We start from the raw sequence: 10,330 nt of genomic DNA, 5'->3' as shown, positions 1-10,330 counted from the left end.
TGACGAGGGCGTAAAGTGTTTGAAAAGTCTACCTGTGTCATTGTTTTGTTTGCATTTTAAACTTGTGATGAACTATAGTCAGAAGAGATAAAGTCCCTTGGCAATATTTGTGTTTTACCAGTTACTGATGCTTACAATGAAAACCCTTATTAAACTGAAAATTCTTATTACCTTGGATCACAACTGGACACGTTATTTTCAGACTACTCAAATTACACACATAACGTAAGTTGTAAAACTAATACTCGACATTTCAAGCACTTCGGTGAAGCCAGTTTGTACGCATAAATTATATTAGTTGAAAGGTTGGTGTATCACAATGCGTAGTAACAATTATTGTGTCTTTTTCCTTAAAACTGTTCATTTTTCAGATCAGTCTCAGTACCAGCTTACAAGAAAGCCAGCATGGGGCAAATGCTAGGCAAGAGTCACATAGACTCCAAGACCCTTCAAAGGGAACAACAAACTGCAGAACCTATTTGTAGTCTCATCCAGACGCAGACTGGATCTGATGTTGACCAGGTACATCGGATGGAAGACGATGACGTCCAACACCTGGACGTGTCCTCGAGGCGACAACAACATCCACAACAACAGGCAACAAATGCATCAGTGTCAACTACAGGTGCAGTAGTTGTTTTTTTTATTATGGGTGTTGTTTTATTATTTAGTTGGGTTTTTTCTGTCTAAAATATAGCATAAATGCGTGTTTGGTTTCGGTAATTAAAGTATGATATGAAATGAAAGAAATACAATGTACAAACTATCATGAATCCTCGTGGTGGGTTCTTATTAAAGGTTGCATATCAGTGTTTCTATTCATACCTTAAAGAACCAAAACTTACATTATCAATCCTTGTAGTGAAATTAAACAACGGAAACAACATAGAAACAATTATATAATATAAAGAAAGCAGGAAACTCAAAGACTGATAAGCTTACTAGGCAAAGGAATGCATACTGTGGCGTGGCGTGTATCAGAAGGTTGTGTAATGTATACACATAACTTGACATGCCCACAAAGTCAGTAGCCACCGGAGAGTAGCATCAAAACTGGGTTCACAGAAACTGCCAATCGTGTTAAGAGATGAGAAGCACTATAACAGTCAGACTGTAATGAACCGGAACAAATATGTCAGGAAAAAGACGCCTCTTTCAAATGAGATGGACAAATTCAAGCACTGGTTTCCTGAAAACGGGTAGACCGGAAGAAAACAACCCACAGACATGTAATTTGTGTAAAGGGACGAACGGTTAAGACATGCGCACGAGCCTGCACGCCCCACAAGTATGGTATTTCATTCCTTTAAGTTGTTTGAGAATATTGTGATGGCCATCACGAAGATTTACATATTATTCCTGTATTTTAATTGCAAAATGTATAAGTTTTAAAAGCTTGTAAATAGTTAGGCATCATAACATATTTCTTTGGTATTTCCTATTTGTATTTTTTATAGTTTATAGCAGTGCAGAAATTATTATTATAATTATCCTGAAATTAAAAATGAATAAAAAGCTATCTATTCATTGAAATACGTATTTGACTCTTCCTAAAACCAAGACTGACAAGGTTTATTAGAAGTTTGAGTTCCTGACGCCACAATATGTATCAATGTCGTTAACATGTCCACTGCACTAAACAGAAAAGGAATTGAGGCCTTAAATGGCGTTGTCCGACAATACCTCGTGGTGTAGGTTGCCCACTTTGATAGGCTTGGCTTCATTGTTTACAATCATTAAGAGCTGAAAACAAAATACGTCACCAGTTCAGCCAAACAGAATGCATGTATTACTATAAACACAACGCAAATATTTATCATATAATAGTACGTATAGTACTTATATACAGGTACTTTATCTCTTGAAATAGAGACTGGGAGATTCTCATTCTCACGACCAATTTGGACGAAAGGATTTGTAAAATGTGTGATTCTAACGTAATCGAAGATGAAATCCACTTTCTGACAGTTAGCAACTTTTATTCCGATTTAAAATATGATTAATGGGAATACGTTACCTCCTTAGAGCAGTATGTAAGTATGTATGCAGTATGTTTGATGGATGGATGGATGCATGCACGCATGTAGGTGTTTGTGTGTGGTGGGTGGGGTTGGGGGCAATTATACTCAGTATCACTCTACTATTGTATGTATGTGTGTGCGCGCGCAGGCGTGCGTGTCTGTGTTGTGTGTGGGAGGGTGGGGGAGATGTGGGTGTGTGCTTGTGGGGGTGGGGGTGGTGGGTATGTGTGTACGTGTTCGTGCGCGCGTACGTATGTATATGTATGTATCAGACTGTATGAACGTACGTAAATAATGTTTTAACTATTTTATTTTATATATATATTCAAGTAATGTAGTGTCTCGTAGGCCAATTGGCCTGGTGCTGTTTTTAATGTATTATAAATTTTGTACCACAGCATGTGACACTTAAATAAAATAATTTTCTTCTTCTTCTCCTATAGGAATCGCGAATTATTCAACATCCCGTGGCTTAATTCTATTCAGGTTTTGCTTTGGTTTTATCTGTTACAGTTTAATCAAACCTATGCTTTCAATTTTCTTATCATGAAGGAGTGAATGCACGGATATCGTCTGCATGGCTGCTCTCACTGCTTGTTACCTCCATATTCTATTTTCCTAGTGCTGGGAGACGTGAACGTCGCCATTGGCTCTGGAGGTGGAACCATGTCTTCGGGTGAGAAGATCATTCTGTATGGCTCAGTGACGTTAGGGATAACATATGACTGTTGTTTCAATATTTACAATAAGTCTGAGGGAATGTTAAGTGTTTGAATGATTCTTGTTGAGGTTATTTACTATTTTCATGTATTTGCTTATAGAAATGTACATGTGTAAATTTAGATGGCATTTTGATTTCTATCTGTAACACCAACCTCAATCTTCCCAAAGAATGCCACGATGTAAAAGACAGTCAGTTGTTAATTTGGTTGTAACTGTGTTATACATGACGATAAAACTCCTTTCAGCAAATTTACAAAGTTCAATGGATGCCATCTAATATTATGTAATGGAAACAAGCCTTGTCAACACTCCTAACAAACATAAATACATTGCCAATGTTTGGAATTCTCAGATGACCACAAAGAACCACCACTCCTGCGATTAGGGTGAGATAGGGTGAGATAGGTGGTGATAGAGGTTGACACGTTGTAATCTATGAACCTTCTGTCACAAAGACCCTTTGCTTATTGGAAATACTTCAGCGATTTAAGGCACGTGTGGTATCAATCACGTGCATTAAATATAATGCCAGTGTCAGCTGATCAAACTTTCCAAGACTGACATCTGGTCTGGGTCCCCGATATCTCGCTTATATCAACTAGTAGTCGGTCAATATGTGTGAATAGAGCTCATACTTTGGAATTAATATCAAACATGACAGGTGGGTTATACTACTGCTTATATTGTGTATGGCAAAACTGCTGGTGGTCATGAAGTTTGAAATTAGTTTTACATCACCTACTGAGAAAATATCAGGTCACTCTTTTCACTTAGGGTAAAAAGGTGAAGGTTCAATACACGTTCCTCTGTTTACTTATTGTTACGGCAATACCAACTGTACTCAAACTAAGAAGGGAGCACCTGTAGGGTTTCAAAGGGATCAATGGCGTACTGCAGGGTAGTCTGGATCTGCCCTAAACATACATGATGAAATAATAAACATCATTGGTAGGGGTATATAACGGCACTAAATAACAATAATACTAACATTTTTCTTCACAGTTCAAACCTTGTTTGCAACCTGCTTTAACTAATCCCTTCGGTCAGATAAAACATATCACGCTTTATATATCATGCACATGCCATAAATCATAACTATCCTACCTCGTCTCAGGGACGCTGACTCCAACGTTTCCACAGATACGCGGTGATTATGCTGCACAAATGAATATACGATGTACAAGTGTGGTATAGCCACAGTTGCATTCCTATGTATGGAATACAAACAACATAAATTATGTAATCTTTTTCTGTGTATATTACACAAAGTACACTTGGCTTATGCCTCTGTCAAATACACGTTGGATTGAGAACAATATCGCAATACAATGCTAGCTAAAATACCATATGTAACAACAATGCTTAACATGCATAACCTAAGTTTCCATATTGATAAAGTAACAATTAAATGAACTCATATGATTCAGCGCAGAGAATGTGCTGTTAACATGTTAACTCGGCGATGTGCCGAGTGGTCAACAAATGTTCTGACCAGTGTAAACACATGCTTGAAAAGATCATGCAAAACCAGAGAACAACAGAAACCAAATTACAGGCCAAGTTTGTGACAAGCCCAGTGGCAATAACCATGAACTGAAAAAAACTAAATAGCTGAACTACCCAAGCTATCTACAGAAACAAGCTTACATGAAGTAGAATATTTATGCAAGATTTGAAGTGAACACAAGTATTTAAGGAAATATATGTTAAATATTAAGGTTTAGTTTATTAATTTAATTTATGTTAGTTTACTATGATGATGATTTAAAATAGTTTACTATGACAATGCTTTAAAATCTAACAATATCCCTTTTACAAACATACTGCTACATGACAATGGCATATTTCACCAAAATATCTATCCGTATGAGTATACAGAACGATAAGCCCTGTACTCAAATCACCTTCAGCAGTCAGTATGAAACGAATTATTGACAATATCATATATACATGTTCCAGAAGCCACGGACTGGAAACTAGAATCAACTCGGGAAGTATTCGTGAAGACTGACAGTTTCAGAATGGTTGGAGTCAAAGCTGATTGAACATGGACACGTGACTATCACGGGCGCCTCAGGAGAAGGAGGAAAGACAAGCATGGCTCTGATGCTGGGTGCTAAGTACAAGAAGAAAGGCTTTCAATTGGTATTTGTTGACAATATTGACAAGTTTGATCTTGCTGTCTGCGTCAAAGATGGACAACCACTGTTCATTGTTTTTGATGATTTGTTTGGAACCGGTTCTTCTACAGAGATTTCAAACTTTAGAAAGGCTCTCACATCCTTGACGAATTCATCAAACACTTGACTCGGTCGTCTGAAACGAAAAGATGACACGACAGCAAATGAAGACAGGGCAAGGTCACATACTAGGACTAGGAGGTGTTAGACCAGATCATGACATGCTTCCACAAGTAAAGGTGAAACAACATTTAAACCTATACATTGTGTTTACGAGTAAATCATACAACTTTCAAGAAGTAGTACCTCGGCTAGGAGGACAACAGTTTTCTTTCTTCAAGCCACAGACTGTTGTTGATGTGACTAGAACGCCTCTCTATCAATATTCTGTGGTCGAAAAGAAGGCAATATTTAGCAAGCACCAAAGAGTAAAGGGACATGACATACAGGTTGACCTAGACCAAATATGCAGCTCAAAGATAGCTTATTTGGCTTTCCTATGACATGTTCCCTGTATGTTAGATTGCTTGACTACCAGAGTGATCCTCTTCAATTTTTCCTTAATCCTCTGACCTACTTGCGGCAAGAAATAGATTTGATCATGAGATCCAAAGGAACGAAATCAGCGGCTCTCATCCTCATGGTCCTGTATAATGAAAAGCTCGATCTGAGAAAGTTGGAGAAGAAATCTGATGACCAGCGTCTTGAGGCAAACCTAAGAGCAGTGGAAACCATTCTCTCAGGAATCACCAGGGCAGATATCTACGAATCTACCAAATGCCTAAGAGGGACATTTTTTCTTGAAGGAGATACAACAGCATTTTCTCACCCATCCATACTTGATGCATGCCTATGCTCTGTTTATGATCTCCATCCGGCTCTTGTTCTCACCAACTGCAGTATGCAGTTCCTATATGAAAGGGTGAATTCAGAACCCAGTACCAGCCACAGCAATGAGACACCTACACTAACATCATCTTTGTGTCAGAAAACTACTATGATATAGTAGCTGCAAGAATAGCAGAATCAGTTTTAAGAGGTGAATACAGATGGTCTATTTCCCATCCATTGCTACAAAATGAACCGTTTGCTAAAGAGAGTTCTTGAAGATCCGAATGTTAAACAATGGGTTAAGACAACTGATTTTCCTTCTACGGATTGTGATGATAAACATATCATCTACTGGGCAGTACTCTCAAAGAGTGAATACGTAGTGAGGACCGTCATACAGCTTACAGATCACATTTTCTCAGAGAGAGAAATCAAGGCAGCTCTTGATGCCTCAATATTGAGTGGCAGCATGGCAGTAATGGAGGTATTGTTCACTGCGTTTCAAGACAGGATACCTCAAAACACTGTTTCCGAATTGTTTCTTGATGCTGCAGAAAGGGAACACATTGAAATGGTAACGTTTCTACTGCAGAAAGGGGCGGACATAACAAAAACTAATGAAGATAAGGACAACATTTTCCATGTAGCAGCTAGAAGAAATAATATCGGGATAGTGGATGTTGCACTGCGCTTCACTGAACAGCGTATCCTTGTGAACAGCCGAAACAAAAACGGCACGACACCCATCATGGCGGCTGCTTTGACCGGTTTCATGAGTGTATTTTCCAGATTATTGGCGTATAAGGCTGATCTCACCCTGCTTGATGACGAAGATGAAGGTGTGTTACATTATGCTTGTCAAGGTGGTAACACGTCTATTGTTCAACACCTCATCCCAGTATGTGACATTAACAAGAGAAGGCGTGATGGTCGGACCCCAGTCATGCACGCAGCTATGCATGGTCAAAAAGACGTTTTTGACTTACTGGTGTCCAGTGCAGCTGATCTCACCCTGGTTGATGATGGTTATTACAGTGTGTTACATTATGCTTGTCAAGGTGGTAACACGTCTATTGTTCAACACCTCATCAGAGTTTGTGATATTAACAAGAGAGGGCGTGATGGTCGGACCCCAGTCATGCACGCAGCTGTGTATGGTCAAAAGACGTTTTTGACTTACTGGTGTCCAATGCAGCTGATCTCACCCTGGTTGATGATGGTTATTACAGTGTGTTACATTATGCTTGTGAAGGTGGTAACACGTCTATTGTTCAACACCTCATCAGAGTTTGTGATATTAACAAGAGAGGGCGTGATGGTCGGACCCCAGTCATGCACACAGCTGTGTGTGGTCAAAAAGACGTTTTTGACTTACTGGTGTCCAGTGCAGCTGATCTCACCCTGGATGATGACGAAGATGGCGGAGTGTTACATTATGCTTGTCAAGGTGGTAACGCGTCTATTCTTCAACACCTCATCGGAATTTGTGATATTAACAAGAGAAGGCGTGATGGTCAGACCCCAGTCATGCTGGCAGCTCTGTATGGTCAAAAGACGTTTTTGACTTACTGGTGTCCAATCAATGCAGCTGATCTCACCCTGGTTGATGACGAAGATGGCGGGGTGTTACATTCTGCTTGTGCAGGTGGTAACGCGTCTATTGTTCAACACCTTATCCCAGTATGTGACATTAACAAGATAATACGTGATGGTCGGACCCCAGTCATGCTGGCAGCTGTGCATGGTCAAAAAGACGTTTTGACTTACTGGTGTCCAATGCAGCTGATCTAACCCTGGTTGATGACGAAGATGGCGGGGTGTTACATTCTGCTTGTGCAGGTGGTAACGCGTCTATTGTTCAACACCTCATCAGAATTTGTGATATTAACAAGAGAAGGCGTGATGGTCAGACCCCAGTCATAGTGGCAGCTCTGTGTGGTCAAAAGACGTTTTGACCTACTGGTGTCCAGTGCAGCTGATCTCACCCTGGTTGACGACGAAGATGGCGGAGTGTTACATTATGCTTGTGAAGGTGGTAACGCGTCTATTGTTCAACACCTCATCAGAATTTGTGATATTAACAAGAGAAGGAGTGATGGTCAGACCCCAGTCATGCTGGCAGCTCTGTATGGTCAAAAAGACGTTTTGACTTACTGGTGTCCAATGCAGCTGATCTCACCCTGGTTGATGATAAAGATGGTGGTGTGTTATATTATGCTTGTCAAGGTGGTAACACGTCTATTGTTCAACACCTCATCAGAGTTTGTGATATTAACAAGAGTGGGCGTGATGGTCGGACCCCAGTCATGCACGCATCTGTGTGTGGTCAAAAGGACGTTTTGACTTACTGGTGTCCAGTGAAGCTGATCTCACCCTGGTTGATGACGAAGATGGTGGAGTGTTACATTATGCTTGTGAAGGTGGTAACGCGTCTATTGTTCAACACCTCATCGGAATTTGTGATATTAACAACAGAAGGCGTGATGGTCAGACCCCAGTCATGCTGGCAGCTCTGTATGGTCAAAAAGACGTTTTGACTTACTGGTGTCCAATGCAGCTGATCTCACCCTGGTTGATGACGAAGATGGCGGGGTGTTACATTATGCTTGTCAAGGTGGTAACGCGTCTATTGTTCAACACCTTATCCCAGTATGTGATATTAACAAGATAATGCGTGATGGTCAGACCCCAGTCATGCTGGCAGCTGTGCATGGTCAAAAGACGTTTTGACTTACTGGTGTCCAGTGAAGCTGATCTCACCCTGGTTGATGACGAAGATGGTGGAGTGTTACATTATGCTTGTGAAGGTGGTAACGCGTCTATTGTTCAACACCTCATCGGAATTTGTGATATTAACAACAGAAGGCGTGATGGTCAGACCCCAGTCATGCTGGCAGCTCTGTATGGTCAAAAGACGTTTTGACTTACTGGTGTCCAATGCAGCTGATCTCACCCTGGTTGATGACGAAGATGGCGGGGTGTTACATTATGCTTGTCAAGGTGGTAACGCGTCTATTGTTCAACACCTTATCCCAGTATGTGATATTAACAAGATAATGCGTGATGGTCAGACCCCAGTCATGCTGGCAGCTGTGCATGGTCAAAAGACGTTTTGACTTACTGGTGTCCAATGCAGCTGATCTAACCCTGGTTGATGACGAAGATGGCGGGTGTTACATTCTGCTTGTGCAGGTGGTAACGCGTCTATTGTTCAACACCTCATCGGAATTTGTGATATTAACAAGAGGCGCGTGATGGTCAGACCCCAGTCATGCTGGCAGCTCTGTATGGTCAAAAGACGTTTTTGACTTACTGGTGTCCAATGCAGCTGATCTCACCCTGGTTGATGATAAAGATGGTGGTGTGTTATATTATGCTTGTCAAGGTGGTAACACGTCTATTGTTCAACACCTTATCCCAGTATGTGACATTAACAAGATAATACGTGATGGTCGGACCCCAGTCATGCTGGCAGCTGTGCATGGTCAAAAGACGTTTTGACTTACTGGTGTCCAATGCAGCTGATCTCACCCTGGTTGATGACGAAGATGGCGGGGTGTTACATTCTGCTTGTCAAGGTGGTAACGCGTCTATTGTTCAACACCTCATCAGAATTTGTGATATTAACAAGAGAGCGTGATGGTCAGACCCCAGTCATAGCTGGCAGCTCTGTGTGGTCAAAAAGACGTTTTGACCTACTGGTGTCCAATGCAGCTGATCTCACCCTGGTTGATGACGAAGATGGCGGAGTGTTACATTATGCTTGTCTAGGTGGTAACACGTCTATTGTTTAACACCTCATCAGAATTTGTGATATTAACAAGAGAAGGCGTGATGGTCAGACCCCAGTCATGCTGGCAGCTCTGTATGGTCAAAAAGACGTTTTTAACTTACTGTATCCAATGCAGCTGATCTCACCCTGGTTGATGATAGTTATTACAGTGTGTTATATTATGCTTGTCAAGGTGGTAACACCTCTATTGTTCAACACCTTATCCCAGTTTGTGATATTAACAAGAGAAGGCGTGATGGTCGGACCCCAGTCATGCTGGCGGCTCTGCATGGTCAGAAAGACGTTTTGCCTTACTGGTGTCCAATGCAGCTGATCTCACCCTGGTTGATAAAAATGGCGGTGTGTTACATTATGCTTGTCAAGGTGGTAACGCGTCTATTGTTCAACACCTCATCAGAGTTTGTGATATTAACAAGAGAGGGCGTCATGGTCAGACCCCAGTCATGCTGGCAGCTCTGTATGGTCAAAAAGACGTTTTGACTTACTGGTGTCCAATGCAGCTGATCTCACCCTGGTTGATGACGAAGATGGCGGAGTGTTACATTATGCTTGTCAAGGTGGTAACGCGTCTATTGTTCAACACCTCATCAGAATTTGTGATATTAACAAGAGAGGGCGTGATGGTCAGACCCCAGTCATGCTGGCAGCTCTGTATGGTCAAAAGACGTTTTGACTTACTGGTGTCCAGTGCAGCTGATCTCACCCTGGTTGATGATAAAGATGGCGGTGTGTTACATTATGCTTGTGAAGGTGGTAACGCGTCTATTGTTCAACACCTCATC

At 41.2% G+C, this 10,330-nt stretch overlaps 2 protein-coding genes across 3 annotated transcripts; both read left to right on the top strand.

Moving 5' to 3' along the window:
- Positions 1-369: 369 nt before the first annotated feature.
- On the top strand, positions 370-5,047 carry LOC124270661. Its single transcript, XM_046705698.1, has 4 exons — positions 370-517; positions 554-625; positions 2,644-2,697; positions 4,704-5,047. Exons 1-4 carry the CDS (start codon positions 406-408, stop codon positions 4,787-4,789), a joined length of 324 nt encoding a protein of 107 aa, XP_046561654.1. The 5' UTR covers positions 370-405; the 3' UTR covers positions 4,790-5,047.
- Positions 5,048-5,886: 839 nt separating this feature from the next.
- LOC124270660 (protein TANC1-like) lies at positions 5,887-10,324 on the top strand. Of its 2 annotated transcripts, none has more exons than XM_046705696.1 (2): positions 5,887-6,618; positions 9,721-10,324. In XM_046705696.1, the coding sequence occupies exons 1-2, from the start codon at positions 6,003-6,005 to the stop codon at positions 10,026-10,028; spliced, it is 924 nt and encodes a 307-aa protein (XP_046561652.1). In that variant the 5' UTR covers positions 5,887-6,002; the 3' UTR covers positions 10,029-10,324. The 2 variants fall into 2 exon arrangements, with proteins under 2 accessions (XP_046561652.1, XP_046561653.1); XM_046705697.1 differs by lacking the exon at positions 9,721-10,324 and adding an exon at positions 8,176-8,647.
- Positions 10,325-10,330: the final 6 nt, after the last annotated feature.

The sequence above is a fragment of the Haliotis rubra genome, unplaced genomic scaffold (genome assembly GCF_003918875.1).
Source record: "Haliotis rubra isolate DU_JTF1 unplaced genomic scaffold, ASM391887v1 Scf1534, whole genome shotgun sequence".
NCBI lineage: Eukaryota > Metazoa > Mollusca > Gastropoda > Lepetellida > Haliotidae > Haliotis > Haliotis rubra.
Note: the sequence above shows the minus strand (reverse complement) of the source record. Positions and strands in the feature narration are given on the sequence as shown.